The sequence below is a fragment of the Lipotes vexillifer genome, unplaced genomic scaffold (assembly GCF_000442215.2).
Source record: "Lipotes vexillifer unplaced genomic scaffold, Lipotes_vexillifer_v1.1 scaffold474, whole genome shotgun sequence".
Taxonomy (NCBI): domain Eukaryota; kingdom Metazoa; phylum Chordata; class Mammalia; order Artiodactyla; family Lipotidae; genus Lipotes; species Lipotes vexillifer.
In genome coordinates, this window is record NW_006772385.1 from 2430446 (window position 1) to 2455625 (window position 25180).

Consider the following 25180-nt stretch of genomic DNA (forward strand, 5'->3'; position numbering starts at 1 on the left):
CAAGAGAAGATAATCACTGCCTTCAGGGACCTGAAGATCTTGTGCACAAGGAAGATGAACATGGGGTCGAGCCCTTTAATGAAAGGAGGAGCAAAGTGCCAGGGAGCGTGGAGGAAGGGGACAATTCTACTGGGGACATCAGGTCAGACTGCTTTTGATTTTTAGACCCAGAGTCAGGAGTAAGATTTGACAGGAGGAGGTGACCGGGAATCCCAAGCAGGAGGTCCAACTGTGTTGAAGAGGTGGGAGCAGGAAAGTGCCGGGAAGGGGGAGGGAACTGTGAGTGTTCATTGCAGGCAGACTCTAGAACTTGGGAGGGATGGTCAGAGGAAAGCCTGGGCCGGGGGAGGAGCCTTGAGTGCTGTACTAAGTACAGTTGTCTTCTGGAGGCTGTAGGTTGTTGAGTGTGCATGTATGTGTGCTTTGATTCAATGCTTAATTGTGTGTGTACTGCATCCTGGGACATGTGCCGTGTGCTGGAGAGGGCATCTTTTCTCATGGAGCATATATGTACTATAAGGAGGATAGAAAGGCACTACACAAATCCTTGCTCTTCCCTTTCTTTTCCTTACTAGCTTCAGTCATCCTAGCCTACTTTGTCTTCCAGTTTCCGAGCTCACTCCTGCCTCAGGGCCTTTGCACTTGCTGCACTGCCCTGTTTGCAGTATACTTCTCCTAGATCCTTGCATGTCTCGTTCCTTTTTCTTTAAAAGGTCCCCGCTCAAACAGGAGGATTCCTTGACCTCCTTTTTAAAAATAGCCCCCAGCTCCACTCTGGTCACTTTTCATTTACCCTGTTTTATTTCGTTCCTAACTTCCTCACGCTAAGCATGTAAAAAGGGTGGAGAATGGATGCCAAACATCAAGGTGGGAAGCAGGATGGAGGGAAGGCTGTTCTGATGTTGGAGGGGTTGAGATTTTGGGGCCAGAGATGGACTCCATGAGGGAGAGATTCAGCATAGATATGAGGACAGAGATAACTAATAAGGCCAGGGAATGGGTGCAGGATTGGCAGAGGAACAGGCTGTCCTCTTCAGGCTGGAAGGAGTGGAAATGGGGGGCAGGGGGAATTCTTCTTTTTCTCAGCATCTTTTTTTTTTTTTTTTTTTTTTGTAAAGATGTCTGCTGACGGACAGGCTTCAAGAGTGAGACTGGGAACCTGAGTGGAGGTGGAGCTTCAAACCACTTCCTGGAGAGCGACTGCGAAAGTCAACTCAAAATAAAAGGCCATGAAAATACAGTGAAGGCCCAGCTGAATACAAGAATTTGTAGTAACACAGTTAGTTTGTTTTTTCAGCTAATATTTGAATATCTCATATATGCTGGGAATATTTAGAGGGTTGGCAGAAGGAAATGACCGGTGTCCCCCCACCCACTGGTACGGTGGCACCTTTGTAGATTCAGAAGAAGAATCTCTCCACTCTGGGTAGTGGCAGCTCCCACAGCTGCGTGGCTTGGCTTTGTCTGAGTGAGACAGAGTTGCTCCTGCCTCTGGGTGGACGCAGGCCCTGTGGGGTACACAGCTTGGAGAGTGCAGCATTGGGCTGGGTTGCAGCCATGGGCAGTGGCCCAGAGCCCAGCAGTGAACAAGGAGGACATGGCCCTCAGCCTCCCAGGTCTTACAGTGTGGAGGAGGAGACAGACAAGTAAACTGGCAGTTAACAGGTAGGGTAGTTGAAAGGCTTCACAGCAAGGCTTAGCACCAGAGCCTGGAAGTGGCTGAGGGTTTGGGAGTGACTCGGGACTGGGTTTTCAAAGCATCAAGAGCAGATGAACACATCCACCAGAGAGGCTCTGGGCATTGCTGAAACTGCCAACTGCATGGTCAGGTTAGGTCTGTGGTGTGACAGATTGGGAATGATCTAGTCAGTGGATGCCGGGGAAGACCAGGCTCAGGGGAGGTGGAGGAGACGGTTGGAGGAGACGGATTTGGCAGAACGGGTGCTGAAGTAACTGAGCTTGCTGAGAAGAGGAAGGGAAGAAGTTGGCATGAGACTGCCAGGGACATACATTTTAAAAATAGAGGATGTTTTTGTCTGTCTGGGCTGCTGTAACAGAATACCACACAGACTGAGTGACTTACAAACAGCAAACATTTCTTTCAGTTCTCGAAGTCCCAGGTCAGAATGCCAGCATGGTTGGATGAGGGCCTTCTTCCGGGTTGTAGACTTCTGTCTGTGTCCTCACCTGGTGGAAGGGGTAGGGAGCTCTCTGGATCCTTTCTTATAAGGGCACTAATCGCAATTGTGAGGGCTCCACCCTCATGACCTACATACCTCCCAAAGGCCCCACCTCCTACTGCTGTCAACATTAGCCATTAGGATTTCAACTACCTGTTTTGGAGGGATACAAACTTTCAGACCACAGCAGAGGATATTATTAAAACTGCCATCTCATTCCGGCCCGGGGAGCAGGAAATGCCTTGCCCACCACCACCCTCCCCCCTCCACCCCCCTGACTCCTTCCTGGCCCAGTGACCCTGGGATGAGTATGTGGGTGGCACAGGCTCTGTTGGGGAGAAAGTTGAGAGGCGGAGGCAGCAGGGGAAGTCCAGGGCACGGGAGAACTCTTTGTGTGGTCCAGGAAGTACTTTGCTCACATGGAATGGGTTTCAAGGGGTGGTGGTGTGGCTGACGGAGAAGTCGAAGGTGCGGAGGGTGAAGATTGACCTGGAGTGCACATGGGGAGAGATAGGGTCTGTAGGGCTGCCTGTGATGTTGTCTGAGGACTTTGATGGAGTCGCAGAGGAAGGTGGAAGTAACACAAAGCTGGAATTCTCAGTCTTCCTCCGCCCACCCCAGGGCGTGTAAGGGAATGTTCTCGTGGTGTTGTCCATGCAGGGTTTTCCTTTCCCGCAAGGAGCTTTCTGTTTTGCATGGCTTCTCCCTGGGAGTGCTGAGCAGCCCTGCGGAAGGACCGGCTCCTGGGCGGGAGTTGCTGTCGTGCCTCTGAAACTAGTGCTTGCTGCTGTGGCAGGAAATGAGTAGCTGGGCTTCTGTCCTCTGGTTTGGGAAACCCCGACCTGGAGGTGCCCATGGTTTACTCCTGGTATTACCATGGGGTCATTGGCCCGGGAGGCACCGTGAGGGCTCGGCCTCTTGGGCTGCAGGGCCAGGCTGTGGCTTCTGCGGTGGTGTTGCGTGCCTGTCCTGGACCAGTGAGGCCAAGCTGTCTTCTGACCAGAAGCTGAGATTTCTGACAAGTCAGGCCCCGGATGAGTGGTGAGTAGCCTCTCCTGGTAAGAGGCGCTCTAAGGAGAATGCCGTCGGTCACTTCCATTTATGATTCTGTTATTTAAGCATCATTCACAGAGCACCGGCCAGCAGTGTGCCAGGCTCCCGGCTGCCTTCCCCCATGGTTAATTAACTGCCAGTCCTAATGGAGGAGACAGCCAGTGAATCCATAAGTGTAAAGTCTGGGCCACGTGACCCGGGAGCCCTGAGGCAGGGGCATCTCCCGTCCTGAGAAGTGCCCAAGGAAGCTGTCCAGAAAGGGTTTACAGTGGAGGCGATGTCTGAGCTGCGCTCTGAAGGATGAGCAGTTAAATTGGGTGTGTGGCATTTCAGCCATCCCACTTCTCAGCCCGCCATCTTACTCTTTTGGGGACATTATGCCTTCAGCTATTTTTACGTGTCAATATAAGAAGCAATTATGTATGAAGTAGCTGCACTTCCTGCCTCCCAGCATTTGCCTAGACCCGTGCAACAAACTCTTCTTAGACCCAGGAGAGGTTTGCCTGTTCTAATGATGCAGTGTGCTTACTGTCATTAGTGAGAGCTTTGAAACCCATTGTACTTCCTTCTTGGCTGCCAGGAATCTTAGTACTAACATTTGAACTTAGAAAAGTTTTCTTTACTCAGACTTTTCCTTGTAAATCCTTTTACTCCTTTCTAGTCCCCAGATCCCTTTAGGAATTTTGCCATGCTCTTCCCCCTGCCCCCGGTACGCGGGCCTCTCACTGTTGTGGCCTCTCCCGTCGCGGAGCACAGGCTCCGGACGCGCAGGCTCAGCGGCCATGGCTCACGGGCCCAGCCGCTCCGCGACATGTGGGTTCTTCCCGGACCAGGGCACGAACCCGTGTCCCCTGCATCAGCAGGCGGGCTCTCAACCACTGCGCCACCAGGGAAGCCCTGCCATGCTCTTTTTACTGTTGCTTGAATGGGTTAGGGTTTTGCTGTGATAGCCCAAGCTTTAGATCCATTTTGGAAGCAGGCAAAATAAATTACTGTGGAAATGGAAGCATGATTTTACTTATTAGTGTTCCAAGCTGTCCAGAGCCAGGATTTTTCCTGGTTCCTGAGGACAAATGCCAGCTTTTGGTTATTTGGGATGTTCCCAGAACCACCATTAACCACCGGAGCATTTGAAATGAATTTGGAGATTTGTTTTGTATCAGGATGCTGGTTAATGGCTGACCAAGCAATCTGGGGGGGCTCCTGTGCCTTTTGATTGCCGGGGAATAGGCCTTCTACTGTGGCCCAGGTGCAGCCTGAAGCTGATGATCCAGAACCATAAATTGTTAAAACTGGAAAGGACCAGATATCAGCCCAGTCCTCTCATTTGATAGATCCAGATGGGTTAAGGGATCCTTTTGAAGTCACCTAGCTAGTCAGTGAGATGAGAACCTTGGTCTCTTAACTCTCATTTCAGGGCCCATATGTATTAGTCTAAGGATTCTTAGACCCTTTGAACTGCTCACTTGGCTTGCGGTTTGCAAAGAGTATTGAATAGGAGACTTTATCTGGCTGTATGACCTTGGGCAAATCAGTCTGACTGAACCTAGTTACTCATTGGTAAATGGAGATAACGTATTCCTTACTGCTTCACAGAGTTAACCTTCTCTCATCCCAGGTACAGACACATTGTAGGCACAACCATCTTTTTCTCCTTCCCCATTTCAAAGGAAGACAGACTCGCCTCTATTGGGCTCAGGCTGCTCTCTCCACCTGTGCATCGCATCCCAGCCCTTTCCCTCGCAGCTTCATTTTTTTACATCTTTATTGGAGTATAATTGCTTTACGGTGGTGTGTTAGTTTCTGCTTTATAACAAAGTGAATCAGTTATACGTATACACATATCCCCATCTCCCCTCCCTCTTGCATCTCCCTCCCTCCCACCCTCCCTATCCCACCCCTCTAGGTGGTCACAGAGCACCGAGCTGATCTCCCTGTGCCGTGCGGCTGCTTCCCACTGGCTATCCTTGCAGCTTCTTGAAGTTTTTTCTCCCCGGGGTCTTTGTGGAGTCGCTTCATTCTGAGCCCCCTTTTCTTTCCTCCTTGCTCACCTGCTAGTCGTCCTCCTCCAGGTTTGACTTTTCTCTGATCATCTCTCCCTGATTGCCCAAGATACCTCTCCTTTCTCCTTCGTGCCCGCTTGCTCTCTGTGTTGTGTGAACTTCTGGAGGGTAGAGATGGTTTTATTTGCGGTTGTATTTGCACCTGGGATATAGTAGATAATTGTTTTTTCAGCTTTATTGAGATAAATGAGATAATGTTTAAGTGAATAAATAAATGCCTTAAGAGGTAATATATGCTGAGTCCCTCTCGAAACTATATATGTTTGTGTATGTATGTTGTTAATGTTCAAGTGTTCACATACATAAATCCATGTACATGAGGTAAGACTGTCTCTCAGCCTGTTGCTGAGTAGATGTCTGTGGGAAGACAACGAATTCCCTGTCCTGTCATCTCTGCGGGTGAAGATTAAGGCTGGGGCTTCCCTGGTGGCGCAGTGGTTGAGAGTCTGCCTGCCGATGCAGGGGACACGGGTTCGTGCCCTGGTCCAGGAAGATCCCACATGCCGTAGAGCGGCTGGGCCCGTGAGCCATGGCCGCTGAGCCTGTGCGTCCGGAGCCTGTGCTCCTCAACGGGAGAGGCCACAACAGTGAGAGGCCCGCATACCGCAAAAAAAAAAAAAAAAGATTAAGGCTGATTCTGGTCCTGCTGGACTTCCTTGGGGAGTGAAAATAAGCAGCAGTACAAAGTGTAAAGCTCTGGTAGGGAGAATGGTTTTGTTAGATGGAAATAGGGCAATAATAAAACTGGGGAGGAGACAGCTAGTTTTTGTGAGACATAGAGTAACTGAGTTAATATAAACTAGCTTCTGATATGGAGATAACTCTGGTTCTGACTTGGAGCATATTAGCTCTAACACTGCCCTTTGAAATGGTAATTAACGGGTGATTTAATTATTCTCTATTATTCTACCTTTGGAGACTGGAAGCAGGGGGAGCTGCTAAAGCCCTGAAGAATGAGCTCTGGGCCTGGAGAGGGGTCTCCACTCTGTGATTTGAACCTAGCAGTATTCAAAATGGTTTAGCTTAGACTCTAAACCTTAGAGCAGTGCTTCACAAATTTAAATGTGCACACAGATCATGTGAGGCTCTTGTTAAAATGTAGATTCTGATTCAGTAGATGTGGGGCAAGGCCCAAGGTTCTGCATTTTTTACAGGCTCTCATGTGGTGCCGGTGCTGCGGGGCCACAGACCACTCTGCGTAGCAAGAGTTTAGAAGGAAGTAGGAGGTTTTCCAGAGTTAGCTCTGCTATTTCTTTGGTCTGGATTCCTGGTTACTTCAATAGCAGAAGGCCTAAAGCCAAGGCCTTGGCTTGGAGAAAGGAGACCCTGTGAGAAACAGTTCTGCCGTCTTCTAAATAGTTTGTCCCATCTTGGGAGTCCCAGAGAGACTGTATCCTAACAATAGAATACCTGATATTCATGAAGATGATTTGGGATTCTAGACAGTGGACTGTCTAGAAGGCAAGCAGCGAAGTATTCTTTAAAGATTAGATATATTTTCATAAATGATTGAAACCAGTTAGCCTTCCTTGGATAAGTTCAGCGATCTAAAACAGCCACTTACGAGGAAGTCTTCATTCCTGAAAGGTAAACAATTTACTGTAGTACTTTGCTAATAGGGGTGCTCTTTGCAACTTGATCTCTGTCTAGACCAGCAGTTAGCATGCTAGGCTGCTGTTTCACTGAGAAGTATAAATGGAATCTGCTGTTGCATTGAATCCTGTTTCCATCACTTATTGGCATTGAGATTTTGGGCAAGCTATTTCCCGGAGCCTGTGTGGCCACCTGTAAAATAGTCATAGTATCATTTCACCCCAGGATTTTTTAGAAGATATACAAAAGCTTTTGGCGTAGGCACCATCTGTTCACCATTATACTCCTCTCCCCTCCCCATTTCGATCCTGCTTGGCAGACTTGCTGTACCATTTGGAGAATAGTGATTCATGTTGGCTACCTCTCACCTGAACCTCTTCACTGGCCTCTTTCTATTGGTAAGAGCTCTTGTGAGGTATGCGCACACCTTTACAGACTGTTGCCAATACCTGGAGTTCATAAGGAGATGGGAGCAAATACTCTTGACTTCTTAGAATAGACCAGAAGAGTTGAGTTGAAACTTTTTCACAAGGCAGAAACAATGGGGTTCTCATAAATGGATTGTCTGTTAACACATTTTATGTTAAGTACACATTTGTCTTGTGTGGGAATACGTTAACAGTGATCAGTGATTTGTCCCTGGGTCTCTTGCCTAACAAATGGTCCCAGTTTCAGACTCTTGTGTCTGCTGTGTTGTCTTATCTAGCTGATGTGGTGATAAGACCTGTTCTGAGCCCTCAAGTTTAGTAAGGGTGTGGCTGGAGTAGTTCAGCTTCCTTTGTCCTGTGTAACATTTGAATTGCAGTGGCCTTGGTCTGGAGTGTGGTTTATCCCTGGTGAGGTCAGAGACACCAGATATACTTGGCTTTGCTTCACTCTTCCCTCCCAGCTTTGCCTGCCTGGCTCTTCTTTGGATTCTTATCTTTAGAAGCAGATAACTTGGAAATGCAGGTTCCTGTGCCCTTCCCGTCTCTGAGCTTTTGTTTTCTGACTGCTCACATTCTATATCCTGCTGTTCTTTGCTCAGACGTTGCCAAAACAGTCTTGAAGATGGATTCTTTAAAGACTTCAGCTTTGACTTTTCAGAACTAAGATTACCTGATATTCTCATTGGCCATAAAGTAGTGTTTCCTCATCAGGTCTTAAACCCTTACCACCTTATTCTGTAAGCTCCGTAAATAAGTTCTATCAACCTAATACACATTATACATATAATATCAGTATATACTACTAATATTTATATATTACTGATACTTTAACTTTTAGTTCCTGTAACTGAAACCATCTAGCCAGTGACCCTGATTTAGATATCCTATTTCAGAGTTGCTTCTAACTTGCTGTATGATTTTAGGCAAATAATTTAACAACACTCACTGGACCTAAATTTACCTTAACCTGTAAAATCAGGATTGGATCAGATCAGTTTTTCAAACCATTCTTTGGAGTTGGTTGGGGTAGGGATGGGAGTAACAAGAAATCTCGATGGGTAGAACCCCAGGCTTCTCATTCAGATGATTCTATGTTGCATTTACTTTTAGATTACATTAAGCAAGGACACTTAAGATGTATCACAAATAGGTCCAAGCTCATGATGGCACTTGACATCATCTAAGCCTGGTTTCTTACTGTTCTCACCAAGGCTCTCGGTTGGCCGTCCCGTGCTCCTGTCCCTTTGCTTCTGCTCATACTGTTCCCAGCAGCTTGTGGATTATTTGTAAGCCTCCCTTCCCCATCCAGGCCTTCCCAGTCTTCAAAAGGCCCTAATATAAAAATGTCCTGTCCCTTCAAGAAACCTTCTCCAGGGACTTCCCTAGTGGTCCATGGTTAAGACTCCATGCCCCCAATGTAGGGGGCCCCAGGTTCGATCTCCGGTCAGGGAACTAGTCCCACATGCTGCAACAAAGAGAGCCCGTGTGCCGCATTTAAAAGATCCCACGTGCTGTATGCCACAACTAAGAGACCTGGCGCAGCCAAATAAAAACCAGAAGACTTCTCCAGTTAGTTGTCCATCTTCCCCAAATACCTTCTCTACTCTGGTGGCTCAGTACACTCTGCCCTTCTGGCAGTTGTTTGTGTGAAGCTCAGAGGGGCAGGATCCTGGTTCCTCCATTCTAAAACACCATAATGCCTTGCATTGTATCTTTCTAAAGTGCCATGGGTTTATCATATGGCTCAAAAACTCTTTTCTCTTTCAGGATCGAATCATCAATTTAGTTGTTGGCAGCTTAACATCCTTGTTGATTCTAGTAAGTATCTTTGTGTCTCACCCAGGCTCTTAGCCAAAGTTTTGAAAACCTTAATTTTGTGGTTCAATCAGCTCTCCAAAAAAACAAAAAAAAAATTAGAAGGGGCCAGTACATGAGCATGTGAAATATTCCAATCATAGGTAAAGTAATGCTTTCAATTTTGTTGACACTTAAACAAAACTGCACTTGGTAAGTGGAGTAGCTAATTGATTTCCACTCTCTCCCCCTGGCTGAAGGTGAAATAGCACAAATCAAATAACTTGGTTTTCTGGGTTTGCCTAGTAAATCTGTACTATGTCAGTGGCTACCAGTACCTCTCTTCTGTACATAACCCACAACTTCCCCATTTCTGCTAATGCCTTTACTTTTATTTTGTTCTTGAAGCATGTTCATTATCCTTTGGTTTTAAAAGATTTTAATTTTTCATCCTGTATACTACAGCTTGGTGCTATCACAATAAAATAAAACAAAGCTACATTTCCCAGTCTGAGAATGACATTTCTTTGGCACATTTTCATTAAATATAAGAGAATTTTAGTGAAGTTTGTTTCCATGACTTCTTAATAAAAAGAATGGGTAAAATGTTACATATATATATATCTCTAAGGTAGAAAGAGAACTATAGGATATTAGAAACCTTCTTTTTAGAGTTTTTCATGTTAAGCAAAAACAGTTTTGGTTATTTTTTTTGCTGGAGTATTCAAAATAACAAAAAGTTTAGAACTTTTCAAGTATAGTCGTTAATCCTGGGGATGAGGTTTAAATGCTATCTAATCTTTGATGAAGAGGTTATTTTGAGGTTGGCTAGTTTTACTGTTCTGTGGTGGTTTGTCTCCTCTCATAAAGGAGGAAAAGGTTAGGAAGATTAAGTAGTACTAAAAGAAATAACACAGTTGAAGGTATTTTAATATTTTATTAAATATTAACATTCCAGAAGGCGAACGTGGTGGTAGATATCATTTTACAATGTGAAGCATTTTATACTATTACATTGCCTAAATGCCAGTCTAACCAAGTCTTGGAATTACTCCTGAGGCCTGACATAATTTCTCTTCATACAGGTAACACTGATCAGTGCTTTTGTTTTCCCTCAACTACCTCCAAAACCGCTGAATATATTTTTTGCTGTCTGCATCTCTTTGAGTAGTATTACTGCCTGCATACTTGTGAGTACTATTTAGAATTTAAATTCAGTATCTTTGAGGGCTGAAGGTGCCTAGGGCAGAACTCCCAGCTCTGGTAGACTATCTGTATAAAAGGGTGTCTCTAATTATATGCCACCCCTCTCCCCCAAAGCATGTCACAATTCTCAACGTTAAATTGCAGGGTTATTTTTGAATCTGAGTTTACTTTGCTCCTAAATCCCAGAGTTGTAACCTTGTAACCCTAAAATGAAACTCCGCTCCCTTGACAGCAAACAAAAAAAAAAAGGACTTAGGTCGCCAAAGATTTGATGTGATGTATTTAATTCATCTTCCTTCAAGAACTACATACAAAGCCCAACAGGCTTTGGGAAATGCCATTTACTCCTCTGTTTCTAATAATTACAAAACTAGTTTGTTTTAATCTTTGAGCTTTATCTCCCCAAATGAAAGTAATTAACACCAAAATCTCTGGAAACCTAAAGCTGCAGTTGTACCTTTTTCACAAGAATGTTCAATTTTACTACGAAGAAGCCTTTCTTTTAGGTAAAGAAATAAAGATGGTGGTGGACTCCCAGTTGGGTATTTGCCAAGTGTTCGGTCATTTCATTAGCTGGCTGTTGTTTTCATTTCCCTTGAGGAGAGGCAGAATTAAAGCAGTAAACTCTTAAACATAATTGTTCTGACTCACATAAGGTTTAAATATAATGGGCTTATCTGAGTTAAAGGTAAACCGGAGGGCATTTCCCAGATTCAAACTCACTGATTCTGCTATATTCCTATGACCTGAGGGAAGAATTGGCCCATCCCACTTTGAGAGCCTTGGGAAAAAAGCTACCAGAGATGCTCTCCTCTCACTCCCAGCCGAAAGCCAGAAGTGACTGACAGTGATCTAGTTGAAACCAAATATATGCACGTGTAAAGCCCTAGTTTTGTTGGCAGTTTGAATAAGTTAAAGGAATTAAAAAGTTGTCCTCCCTTCCAGTACCTAAAAGAGCTGTACGTTTTACTCAAATATATTTAAAATATCTGTTCTTGGATGACCTGCCAAGTGACTGTGGACTCTTGGTTTAAACATTGAACAAAGTTAACTGAGAATGCAAGAATAAAGTATGGTCTTGGATATGGAAACTCAGTTGGTATCACTGGAATTATAAAGAATAAGAATAAAATTCTGGCTGCATTAGTCTCAAAATTCAGGGGGAAAAAGTATATATGGATGAAATTGGTCACAGTGGAAAAGAATTAGTTGTATTTTAAATTTTTAATATTCAGCCCAGTGCTATTACTTAAACTTTTATTTGATTCTTCTTCTTTTAGATCTACTGGTATCGACAAGGAGACTTAGAACCGAAATTTAGAAACCTAATTTACTATATCTTATTTTCTATCATCATGTTATGTATATGTGCGAATTTGTACTTCCATGATGTGGGAAAGTGAGTCTGCCAAGGAGAAATACTTACCAGGTCTCTTCAAAGCTATATTTGGACTTGAATAAGAACTGGGTAAGGTATGCTGAACAATCAATCTCCTGCATAAGTCTGATACATGATTTTCATGTTAATTGTAAATCTAAATTCCCTCTTGCAGGGGAGACATATCCTAGATCACTTTGCTTTTTCTTTAAGGAGCTGATGTTGCACTTAAACATTCCCCCTTAAAGCTCAAACAGCACAAGTCATTTTCACTTTTAAATTAAAATTTTTTATAATGGAATTGCATGGCGAAAGGCTATATAACAAACAATCTTGCATTTTAAGACAAATACTCTTTTATTTCTGTTAAACTGAATATACAATTATTGTTCCCTAGGCAACCAACTTTTGCTTATAACTACAATTTCACGTTAACAAAAAACACAAGACGGTGAAAAGACAACTTTGATTGTGTAAATCTAATTACAATAATAAATAAAATAATTTATACAGGTTTTTTTTTTGACTTTTCTATAGGGGTCATATTCATTAAAGCCCTAGAGGCTAATTTTGGCTTAACCTTCTCTGGTATAGGAATGACTCTTGATTTGTTTCCTTTCATTACAGAAGCAAATTTTGTTTTTTTAAATTGCCTGAGAGGGAGACGTTATATCAAACCCCCATCAGTTAATGCACTAAGTGAACGGCAAACTCTGATCCTCTCCTCAACTATTTCCTGGGTAACTTACATAGCAAGACATGTAATAAAAGTCATGGCATAGGATAGGCAACTTTACTTCCTTTCCCATTTAGTTTTACTTCAAAGTGCTAACTCTGTAAACTGATGACAGTGGGTTCTGAGGGGGTGAAAACTCTTAGCTTCTCATGAATTTTGTCTTCCTACTCTCATCCATATTAAAACAAACAAGCCTGTAGTGAATTTTCTTAATTCTCTTAATGCTTTCCTCTTCACCCGGCCTAAATCAGCTCCCACTGCCAGCAATGGGTAAACCAAAAGTAACCACCACACCCCAAGTCTCAGACTACTTAGAAGATAAGCTCTGTGGAGAAGGTCACTGGTAAGCTCTAGACCATGGTGATGTAACTTCTCTGAAATATAAACAGGCCTATTTGAGACTGCATAGAGTGCCATGTCTGATCTTTAGAGATGAATATTACTGCTTTTAAAACAGTAGTTAAGCTTTGGTGATTTTAAACTTCTCTCAGCTAAAGTGAATGAAATTCCCTGCTGACAAGTAACACTAATCACTAGGATCTCTACAGTTAAGAGAGACCCCAGCGCTCCACTCAGCTACACTGTCATAAGACTAGACCTCAGATGATATATTTAAAGGAGGTAAAAAGTCATAGCAGCAACACTGTATGTGGCTTGGGCACTGTAGCTATTTAAAAGCCAGAGGAATGGTAAATTAAGCCTCTTGGGGGTTGCTCCTATTTCTTTGGAGATGTTGTAATTAAGTGTGGCTTCTTTGCCTGAACTACCTGTTTCTAAGAATTACCTAATGACAGTTTACCAAATCCTCAACATCTTTTGAGTCTTCTGAAACAGGACTGCCCAGAGATGATCCAATGATGTTTGATTCTTCTCGATGATGTTGGAATATGGGATCTGTAATGAGATAAGTTTCAAGTTAATCTTAAATGTATATATCCTCTAATCCATGTCAAGAATTTAGAGTAAGTGTTCTTCTACCAAAGTGAAAATTTAACAAGAAGATTTCCACCTTAAGATTTATCAGGCACTCGAAGGAGTTACAGTACCTGTTAGTGTTGTCAAAGGCAAGACAGATTCAGTATCTATAACATCAGATGTCTGGATAAAGCCATGTGGTGAAGGAACGATAAGTATCGTTTCATCATCAATTGTTGTTTGATCAGCTTGTTCTTCTATGGTAGGAGACCCTAAATCCTAAGTAATAATAATTAAAAAAATGAGATTCTGTCTCATATTCCTTATTAGTTTTCCTTAAGTCCCCAAACACATTTAGGCTTGAAGGGACTTAACTTTCAAATATTATCCTACTTTAAAGTTAAAATTAAAAGAAATCAAAGTTAAGGTCTTAAAATGGACAAAAGTAATAACCTCATACTCCAATGTATTACATACTAGCAAAAAATAATTTTAAAGAACCAATTCAGTTATAGACCCTGAATATAGAAGAAACAATGCTGTAACTGTGGGATGAGGTTCCTAAACTGAACCACAAAGACCTGTTACAAACCATCCTGAGGAAAATGCTTCCATGGGTTCCAACAAACATTTCTCAGTCTACAGCGGATGGAGAAGGAAAGGTCTTAGTGAGGAATTGTGGTAAGAGCAACACTGCTTGTTGAATGATACTTCAGGTCAGGTAGGGGTCTGTGCTTTATTTTGTGTGTCTAAAGAAAATAGGAGGTACTGAGGACATCTTTTCATAAATGATTTCTAGGCTTTTCCCAAACTGCAGGTTTGAGGCTTAAGGCTGTTTCCTTAAGTGCAACTTACCTCAGTAACATAAGCCCGGGCTAAAGGGGAGGGTGCGTCCTCTTGTTTAAGGTGGGCATCAGAGATTTCTTCTTCTGTTCTGACCATAACACTGTTCATCAGTTCTGTGCTATTTTGGTCACTGAATCTGGATATATGAGCATCATTAAACGATGGCTCTACAGTAATCTTAGGCTGATGAATTTCATCTGGGAAAGTGTCTGCTTCTAGGGCATCTGGAGGCTCAGGAAAATCAGATGAGTGAATATCACTATCCACTGTCAGTTCTGCTTGCGATATGGAAGAGGTGATGTCTTCTGTGGCAACTGTCTGAATGATGACTCTTGGTGTGTGACACTGCACTGTGACGTTATCACTTGTGTTCAACAAATGTTCTGGCTATAAAATGTTAAAACGATCAGTGGCAAAATGAAAAAGTACCCACCAGACTAAAGTTATAGACAACAAATTATATTTATAAGTGGTACCCTATTGTCCCCTCCATGCCTCTTTCTGACCTCTGGAACTTCAGTGTTCTTATCACTGTTTTTCTAGAACCCCTATTCTTTACACAGTGGGGCCTCTGCTCTCGTAATATCCCTTTTCCCCTAACGGAAGTCCATGTCATGTAAGGAGACCCAGGGAACGAGGGATGTACCCCAGTGAAGGTGGAAAACATTACTCCTGGGACAACAGTGGTAGGAAGAATTGTTTAAATAAATGGACTACATTAGTATTGGCTCTTATATTTTGTATCAACTAATCCTGGTCCCTAACAGGTATTGATACTAAAGTGTTTGAACGGAGCTCAAAATTTATTTCCCCCTCCCCCAAGATATTGTAATTGAAGGCACATGAGTCCATCTCTGGTGGTACTTATCAGTTAGCGAGTCTTTTCTACAGAAACTAGAAAAATCAAGGAATTTATGTAAGGTGACATACAGATAAAGCATGGACGATGATCTGTTCAGGAGAAGCGGGAGCAGCAGCCGCCAGGGTTACTGTGGGACTAGCAGTCAGAGTTAGCGGAAGACCTTGGCTTGAGCTTGTTTGAAGTAGGTAGGTGCCTGGAGTGCCAGTGGGCTGTAAATGGAAAGACTGAAGGAAGAAGAAAAATAAGATCAACACAGGTGCATCAAACCACTAAGTAAGTACACTTAGTACCCATTAAGTCTAGCTTTACATCCAAAACGGGGACTTTAATTTACTAGCCACAAATGTACTTACCAATCAGGGAGGGGCAAATAATAAAATGAAGGGTATAATATTCTGGACCGTTTATCTGTTGTAAGTCATTTCTTGGCCTGCAGCTTTAACAGAGGAAAGGCCTGATCCTACTCTTCACTCCCTGTATGTCTATGGTCTGGTCTCAGCTATCTGTTTCAGTCCAAGACATGGCCTCATAAGCCACTGTTTCTAGCACAGTAATCCAGCATGCCTCGTCTCCCCTCTTTATCCCTTCTGTGTAGCACATAAAAACTAGCAGTCTCCCAGTTAAAAAAGCTTCACATTTTCCAAAAGGCACTATGGCAGTGTTTACTTACTTGAATAGATTTTTTTCATAGTATAATTTTAGGAAATTTTTTTTATGTTCAGAGAAAATGTATAGAAATGGCAATTAGTGTTTGTTGAAAGAAAAAACTTCTAATTGAAAAGCTGTTTCACTGACAGTACGTTTATCTTTTGAGATCTTTTATGAAAGTGTAACAAAACTACTGAACAACAACACACGTTTCACAACCATAAGCTTCTACGTGATAATCTGAGTTTGGTTTATCCTAACACTCTGAAGGAAAAGTTTTTGCACTTAGAATAGAGCTGGAAGTTAAAGTCATATAGGCTGGGTTCTTTAGTCTGATGTGGTCTTGTGGACTTAGGCCACAACAGCTCTCCTGGCTACTGACTGACCCACTGAATCTAGGTTTCTGTAATGCTAAAGCAGATATCGTAGCTACTTCTCATAGAAAGGTTTGTTGAGGATTAGAAATGATTGTGATGGTGCCTGGCACACACTGGGGACTCAACTCACTTTTTCCCCTCCCTCTCTATAAAAGTGAAAGCTAGCTGTTTTCCTAAAGGTTGTATTTATTAATCACATATGATCAGGCAGTATAATAAATACATGTACATCATATACATGTATTTTATTTAATATGCTTAAATACATTTAAGGCTCATAATTTTTTGAAGCTGAGGCACTATTATCATGTTTTATTTATAAATAAGAGTCTCTAAATATTTGATTGTGACCCTGTAAGTTAAAACCTGAACACATACCCTAAATATATGTGTATATATTGTTTATTAGGCCGGGGGAAAGGGAGGGTGAGGTGGCAGAAAATGTAAAGCGAAGTTGTTTTCTACCTATGGCAAGTGGTCTTCTTACACATCCCTATTTTGGAGACAAATGGATTAGGAAACCGAGGCTTAAGTTAAGCAAGTGGCCTAGTAGGAGATCCAAAAGAGAACCTTTTGGGGCTTCCCTGGTGGCGCAGTGGTTGAGAGTCCACCTGCCGATGCAGGGGACACGGGTTTGTTCCCTGGTCCGGGAGGATCCCGCGTGCCGCGGAGCGGCTGGGCCCATGAGCCATGGCCGCTGAGCCTGCGTGTCCAGAGCCTGTGCTCCGCAACGGGAGAGGCCACAACAGTGAGAGGCCCGCGTACAACAACAACAAAAGAACCTTTTGCTAGGTGGGCCATTCCTATGAGGTTTCGCTGTGGATAGGATAAATAAACTGTTGCACTAATACCCCTTATGTTCTTCACAGCACATAAATCTTGACATAATTTAAATAAAATATACTTTATATATTCTTCATGAAAAATGAGCTAATAATTCTGGGTTTACCTATTTTAGAAAAAGGGAAAGAACTGGGGCATTTTTCTTTTCATCATCACCACCCCTCCAAGGAATTACATTTAAATTAGCAGTCATGCCCCAACTCTCCCCAAAACCTCTTAGCATAGTTAACCCCTAATCTGTTTTCTGTCTCTACAGATTTGTCTATTTTTGACGTTTCAGATAATGGGAGTCGTACACTATATATTTTATGTCTCATTTCTTTCACTTAGCATAATATTTTCAAGGTTCATCCTCGTGGTAGCATAATTTTTTACTGTCAAATAATCATTTGTATGGCTGCAGCACATTTTATTTACCCATTTATCAGCGGATGGACATATGAGTTGTTTCTGCTTTTTAGTTATTATGAACATTCATGTACAAGTTTTTATGTGGACATATATTTTCACTTCTCTTAGGTATACCTGGGATTAGAATTGGTAGGTCATATGATTACTATATGTTTAACCTTTTTAGGGATTGCAAGATTCTTTGCCTAAGTGGCTGTATCATTTATGACTAGGACTTTTAAATCCTGTATCCCCCAATGCGCTAGTAGTGTTTACTGACTGTTGTTAAATAATTCATTCCATAAACATTTTCTCAAATAATGAATATGAACTTTTTGAGTATATATTTGTTTATGACTCAATAAAAGTACATAGCATGTACCCTACTTGTTAGCACTGTCATTTTCATCTCTAAAAAGAACATATTATTGGTTTATATACAGATGAAAAAAAAGACGAATTATAAAAGTGGAAGTCTGATTTATGTTGTCTTCTAACCATCTTGGCTTTCAAAGTCATGGATATAGTTACACTTAATGACAATCAGGTTAATTTTTACATTTCATTTGCTTATATAACATTTCTAAAACTGATACCAACTGATCTTTCTTATGCATAAAATGGCCAATATCTGCTTTTAAAGTAGTTACTCACTGGAAGAATCTCAAAGGTCTGTAGCGTTCCACTGTTTAGTGTTATTGTTTCCGAGTCAACAGTAGCAGCCGGGGAGTCTGCTGAAGCTGTGGTAAGAACAAGGACAATAAACACTTTGTAAATTTAAATGTTCTTAGTGTACTCAATTAATTATGAGGGCAATCTCATGTTGAATAATTTGCCTGGAAACCCGAAGTCATTTAAATTTCTTACAAGAGACAGGAAATCTAATGGACTTGTCTGGGATGGCACAGATATAAGGGTCAGCCAGCCATGACCCACAGCCAAATCCAGCCCACTATCAGTGTTTATAAATCAAGTGTTATAGGAACACAGTCATTCCTGTTCGTTAATGTATTTTCTGCGGTTGCTTTTGCATTACGAGGGCAGTTGAGTAGCTATGACAGAGACAATATTTGCTAACCCCTGCTATAGATCATAAAATATTTCTAATGTTAGGAAGTAAGAGGAATACACTAAGGCTAACCTGCAAAGAGACAGGAACTTGATAAAATAAGTTTTCCTGGACGTTCTGGTAAGAAGTATAGATGTCTGGAATATATAGGTGTCCTGTAGGCTTTAGTTGTAGTGACATCACTTCTGGCAATGTAAACCCGGGCAAATAACTTACTTTAACCCAAACTAATGTTCAGAGGCTCTTTCTGCCCTGTCTACCTCATATAGTTGCTGTGAGGATCAGAAACATGAAATATATATAGTTTCAGATGACTGTACTAGGGAGACTAAATAGCACTTCAGAGATCAGACAGTATAAATCTCTTTACAGATATGTCAGCTGAGGCTCAGACTTGATCAGTGTCTGCTCAAGGTTATACAGAACTAGGGCTAATGAGAAGAAATGTAATCTCTTTTGGTGCTTTCATTCCCACCTGTAGGTAAAATCTATGTGAAAAATGATTTGAAATTGACTTTTAATGTATAACGTTAGTTTATTCTGACTATAATGCTTCTCAGTTTAAAAGAAATGCACTGAATTCATGTTAGTTCTCTTACTATTTGATGGATTCTTAAGATCATACCTAGAATAATTTGAAGTGATTTCAGATAAATAACCTAAATGAAAGGTAAGCAGATTATGGCTGGAGACAAATGTGGCTCAAGGCTAAGAATGGTTTTTACATTTTTAAAGGATTGTTTAAAAACAAAATAGAAAATTCCATAGAGATCTATGTGGCCTGCAAAGCCTAATATATTCATATTTACTGTTCTGGCCCTAAAGTTTGCTAATCCCTGACCTCTAACCTAAAGGAAGAAACAATCGTGAGATTTTAGCCCAAATGACAATAATAATGGGTGTCTTGTAAAACTCTTACTATACTCACATTTCTTTCTGGAAGAAATTAAATTATACGATATTAAGGTACCATTTATGAAACGTTTGCTATTTTCCCAATAGCCAAGGAAAACTGTAACATTCTCCATGCACAAAATATTTTTAGCCAACAGTAGCTCTCACATTTATGGTGGACTAGTAATTTCAGTTGCTTTGCAATCCTCAAGATTACAAAACAAAACAAGCAGGGCTAGAGAAAATAAATTCTTCATGCTTTACTGCACTGGTAGAAAGCTAAAGCGAATAACCAAATTTAAATTAGAACTTTAAGAATAAGACAAGCATAATTAATTTAAACATCAGAAATATAGGTTTGTTTATTTTGTCCGTTTGTTTTTTGTTTGTTTTTTGCTGTGCTGTGCAGTTTGTGGGATTTTATTTCCCTGACCAGGGATTGAACCCGTGCCCTGGGCAGTGAGATCATGGAGTCCTCACCACTGGACCGCCATGGAATTCCCAGAAATACAGTGTTAATAATGCCAATAAGTGGCCCAGTGATTCTCAAATGGGATCATAGAGTATATATGAAAATCTGTAGGCTGTTTTTATTTGTCATACTGACTGGAAAGCACAGTTGGCATTTTGTGGGTGAGGTCAGGGGACCCTAAACATCCCGCAGTGTGCAGGAGGACATCCCTGCCAAGAAAGAACTGTCTCACTTAAAATGCCAATAATCCCCTGATTGAGAATAACACCAAGTGATTGATAAACTCTTGGCAATGGCCTTTCCATAGGCAAATAACGTTATGTAGGGGAAAAAAAGTGAGGTAAAAGTGAAAAATAATATGGTTCTGAGAATTTTATCCTCATTCCTTTTCTGTGCCTCTCTAATGGAAAGGTAGAAAGATCAACTTGGCTTAGATCTTAGGAAATAAATTTCCTCTCCCTATAACAATCACTGGGCTCTCATCTCATTAAGCACAAAAAAAATGTCACAGGCTAAGGAAAAGACAGGGGTAAACAAAACAGTTCCCGTAGGACACTGGTTCTTTACTCTCTGAAGAAAATGTTTTTCAACCTCACCAAAACCCATGTCTTCTACATTTGACTTCAAGTCCATTCTTCATTTGTGTGTCTTCTGGTGAATTACTACAAATGATGTGCCATCCTAGGGACTCTCTTTCTTTGCTTAGTTGACTGTATTTTAGGTAGTTTTCTATTAACCATTAATTCTTTATAACACCTAGAAAGTAAGATGATTTAAAATGGTTTATAATGGCTGGGCAGTGGGTTATCATTCTTTCCTGTCACACATTCATCCTTTGTGCAAATATTAATCAAACTAATAAACAAAAAATGCCTTAGATCTCCTTTAATTTCTCAACTTGGATAAATTTCTGTCAACATTCTAGAAGACTGAAAGGTGTCATAGCCATTAACGAAATCATATAGTTCAAATAGCATGGAGTCTGGAGGTTACTTACAGACATGGGTAATCTGGACTGGAATCTGCAGGGCTGTCATGGGGCTTGGAGAGATGGCTGTATTGTCTTCCAAGCGGGCAACTCTGATCTGAACATGCTGTACGCTGGAACTGGAATTACTGTTTGGAACTCCAGATCCTGATTTATTCTCCAAAAGCGTTGGGTTGTTTTTTTGATTCTCATGTAACTGTTTAAGACCTTTTATCAAGACTGAAGGGAGATGGGTAGACAAAAAGAACATTGATTCTCCGACAGACCACCATCTAAGCAGCAAGGGAGGTGGGGGGTAAGGAGGGAAAGTATTTGGAATAAATAATTGTATACTGGATATGTGATCTTACCAAAATAACAATAAAAATATTTAAAAACTACAACCTGTCTGGAAATTTTTGGAAACATCCGTCAAAAGAGATTTTAAAAATTCATAACGTGATACTGTTTTTGCCATCAAAGGTGAATTAATAGCCATTGTAAGGAACATGGAAATAAGACATTTTCTATATGCTAGGACTTCTTGATAAAATTCTTATTATTTAGGGAGAATATTGGTAATGCTAATTAACTTATTTTCATTCAGCAATGAATAGTCTACTACTCTCCCTCCCCCAACCCTGGGCACTTTTTAGCCACTGCAAGAACATAATCAGTTGGCTGTGAGTCTAACTTACAACTCCAGAGTAGCAGCTGAGCTTTTCCAAACAGTATGCAACCGCCTTGAATTGTACAGGAAAGCCAACTCCTCTACTAATCATGATAAACTACATCAATCCTCTCAGGTAATGCTGCAATCTGGCTGGGTTCATGTTACATTAGTATTCATTCACTCTCCTGGTTATACCAGAATTTGTAATTTTTGAAGTGTAAAATAAATTTATAACTGGGTATTTAAAGAAAAAAAATCACATTTTCATCAAGCCAAATTCCTCAGCATTTAATTTTCCTTTGCAAAAATGGAAGTTGGAGCACTAGACCAATGGGAGGGAATCTGATTACCTAAATCATACAGACTGTACAATTTAGTTCCGTGTCTAAGAACAAAGCAGACAGTGAAGTGGAAAGTATGCTATATCTCACTTAAGCAAACCTAAGATCTCTAGATTTACATAACAAATGAAATTAGAAATTTGCTTTTGTTCTACAAAATAAATCACAGAATTTCTCTAACCTAGTTATTTGAAATTATTCAATTCGTAAAAGTTGATTTAAATGTAAGTTCTTACATCTTTGTATACAGTGAAAATATACATTTAAAATTTATTTCCTCTTCATAGTTTATGTGAAAGGATAAGAATGTGTGTAGATGTGTATAGTTTTTTTTTTTTTTTTTGCGGTACGCGGGCCTCTCACTGTTGTGGCCTCTCCTGTTGCGGAGCACAGGCTCCAGACGCTCAGGCTCAGTGGCCATGGCTCACGGGCCCAGCCGCTCCGTGGCATGTGGGATCTTCCTGGACCAGGGCACGAACCCGCGTCCCCTGCATTGGCAGGCGGACTCTCAACCACTGCGCCACCAGGGAAGCCCGATGTGTATAGTTTACCTTTGGTGCTTTGAGAATTATAAATCATATCAACTCTTCTCAGGGGAAGACAGTTACCCAAAGACATAGGGCAGAGGTTGAAGTAAAAGCCTACTGTGATTCATATCTCTTCAGCTGAGGCAAAGAACTTCTAACCTCTAATTCCTTGAGGACTAAATACGGTAAGACAAAGGAAGGACTTAAGAAGCAAATAATACATTACCAGGGAATGAAACATCCTTATGGTTTGCAATTTGCCTTTTGATGGTCCACCATTTACTTCGAAGCCACTGTGGTGAACGGACACTGCTCCATCCCTCTGCTAACAGATCCCAGTTTATGTCATTTTCATCAGCTACATCAAGCTCTGCTATCCTACAAGTTACAAAATAAGCATCTGTTAGATGTTTGTTTTTCCATAAGAACCCTCCTCTAACTACAGATGATCGCACTGGCAATAAAGGGAATGGCAGGGTGTGTCACTGAGATGCTACTGTTCAGGTACATAGGAAAGGATGGATTGCAGGAATGCAGACCTGCTTCCACAGCTAACAGCTATGAAACATCACAGTAGCAGCCTTGTTAATGGTACCACCAATGGGCCGTACCGTAAATGGTCAGAACTAGATGAAGCACCATGAAGGAAAGGGAATAGCTAAAGGTTAGAATAAGATAAGGACAGGTTTAGTTGTATAGTGTTCTACAATGTTTTATAGTGTGTTATAATAAGTTATTTTCTAGATCTGAGCTTTTCCATTTGTAAAATAAAATTACTTAGAAAGGAACTATTTATAAAGATGACTAGCTGGAAAAAACTATATTAAAAACAAAACTCAAAACAAAGTGATAAAAACAATACTCAGGCAGCAACCCCAAAAAACCACAATCAATACAAAATAGTACAACTAAATTTGGGGTTTTAATGTCTATTTGTTTTCTAGTTTTAACTGTCACGATCTTGATTTTCAGTAGAGGGTGTAGCCACAAAAGCAGCTTCTACTACTTAAGTGTCTCAGATATTTTCTTGCTGGTATTTTTGCTTATTTGAGTTTCTGAGTCTTAATGGTTAAGCCAACTAATGTAAAAAATAAACTTGGGATTGATTGTCTTAAAGCTATTTTTGGATGTGTATGAAATGGAAGTATCTAATTTGGTCCAATTTGAAGGTGTGGGGTAACTGTAGACTGGGCAATCTTAGCATAGTAGCCAAAGATTGAAGGGCATGGAGACTGATAGCCCTCTTACCCTCAACATGGTCCCTCTTGGCTAGGACTGAGGCACATTGGTGGGACAGTGGAAAAGCTGCACTGCCGCTGCCTGTGCCATACCTGTTCTGCAGATATAGAGAGGACTTCAGTCTCCACGCCTTCAATCTGGTACTTTACACGAGCACTAAATCCACTAAAAAAGGAACAAACACAAAACAAAACAAAAAAGAGCTCAATATGAAATATTTAGGATTTTAAACAGTGGCTCTCTATGGAAAGGATGCTTTTCAGACATTAGGCATCTATGGAAACCAAAAGAGGAAAGCCAATCTAGACAGCCACAGCAATTAAGCAGCTTTTGTTATTAAAAGATTTAGGACACAAACCTGAGGATGAGATTGATTTCATCTTCCTTGGTCCACTCAGTACCTCCACTCTGTTTCCAGTTCAGGTAGTTGAGCCATTTAGAACGACACTGCTTTTCTGAGCGAGTACCCACTCGCTCTGCCACAGCTGCCCAAGACACACCCTGTGTGACTATGTCACCTGGCTCAGTGCTCGTCAATTCATGAACCACCTCTGCAAGTCTCTTTTCTTCTTCTTCAGTCCACTTCCCTGAAAGAAGGAAATCATCCAGACTACCACTGCTACCTTCTCCTTATTTTGCAAATCAGATTCAGCCCTGTATTTCAAGAGACTGATGGGAAGTATGCAGTAGTATTAGAATTATTTCTGAATGAAACATGGAAATCCTGCATATACCTGCTAAGACAGTTACTAACCCAGTAAAGTTCTTAGTACTACAAAAGAAAATATAGAATCCTAATAGAAAGCACTGACTGACTCTTTAAGGAAAGAAAAACTACTCAAAACATAGCTAGAAAAAATTATATTTTCTCAAGTTATATTAAGTCCTAACTGGGAAGTGTTCCATTGATGGCTTGATGGACACAAAAATTCATACTTTTTTCTTAGTCCCACCTAAGATTCCCTGCTCTGCAGAAGTGAAGTAATAAGCTCAATAGAGACCATTATTTACAGGAGTGAAAGAGGAGGGACAAGTAGAGTAATACCTATGGCTTCCCACCCATTTCAGTAAAAATAAAAACTAGGTTTATACCATTTCCTTTCCCCAACCCAAGCTACTGTGATAAAATATAAGTCTGAGACTGGTAATCACACATATTTCTATTTTTTTTGAACCCATGATCCCACTAATAATATCACATGTTCCTATTAGTCTTTTTCTTAGAAAAGCTTAAGCAGAAAAGCAGGAAAAAAAAGAAAACCTCTTAAAAATGTCATCCACTCTGTTTCCATTTTGTTACTAGTAGCTGAAAACTTCTGGAAAATTTCAAAAAGGCTATGTGGTTGCCTTTCAGGCATTCATTCAACAAATATACACTGAATATCTATGTGCTAGGCACAGTTCTGGATATCATGGATTCAAGACAAAGTCCTGCTCTCCTATTTTAGCATGGCAAAAAAGGAAGGGGAAACTCAGACTGCCATCTCATGGCGTGGTCCAAAGAGAAAACTCCTGATCCAAAATGATACATAGTAACAAGGCAAATTAACAGGCAGAGCATTCCCTCAGGCTGGCAATCAGGGAATGGCACAGTGTTTTTCCATTATGCTCACAAAAGGGGTTCTATCCTCAGTGTCTTACAAGAACCTCTGGGGTCCCATTGTAAATCTAAAGCTCCCATTCCTG

General features: G+C 41.2%; 2 protein-coding genes across 3 annotated transcripts in view; one reads left to right on the forward strand and one right to left on the reverse strand.

Moving 5' to 3' along the window:
• The window catches only part of TMEM243 (transmembrane protein 243), a 21017-nt gene extending 8814 nt beyond the window's left edge, over positions 1-12203 (forward strand). Inside the window, exons 2-4 of the mRNA XM_007447470.1 lie at positions 9085-9135; positions 10197-10301; positions 11598-12203. Of these exons, the coding sequence (XP_007447532.1) occupies positions 9085-9135; positions 10197-10301; positions 11598-11720 (279 nt within the window). The 3' untranslated portion in view covers positions 11721-12203. The remainder of the gene's footprint in view (positions 1-9084; positions 9136-10196; positions 10302-11597) is intronic.
• Positions 12204-13190: 987 nt separating this feature from the next.
• The window catches only part of DMTF1 (cyclin D binding myb like transcription factor 1), a 43175-nt gene continuing 31185 nt past the window's right edge, over positions 13191-25180 (reverse strand). The window contains exons 10-17 of one of the 2 annotated variants that reach the window (XM_007447472.1): positions 23853-24081; positions 22482-22633; positions 20745-20954; positions 17967-18052; positions 15123-15278; positions 14202-14579; positions 13478-13625; positions 13191-13325 (exon numbers count right to left, since the gene is read on the reverse strand). In XM_007447472.1, the coding sequence (XP_007447534.1) occupies positions 13216-13325; positions 13478-13625; positions 14202-14579; positions 15123-15278; positions 17967-18052; positions 20745-20954; positions 22482-22633; positions 23853-24081 (1469 nt within the window). In that variant the 3' untranslated portion in view covers positions 13191-13215. The remainder of the gene's footprint in view (positions 13326-13477; positions 13626-14201; positions 14580-15122; positions 15279-17966; positions 18053-20744; positions 20955-22481; positions 22634-23852; positions 24082-25180) is intronic. The other variant, XM_007447471.1, reaches the window with a different exon arrangement.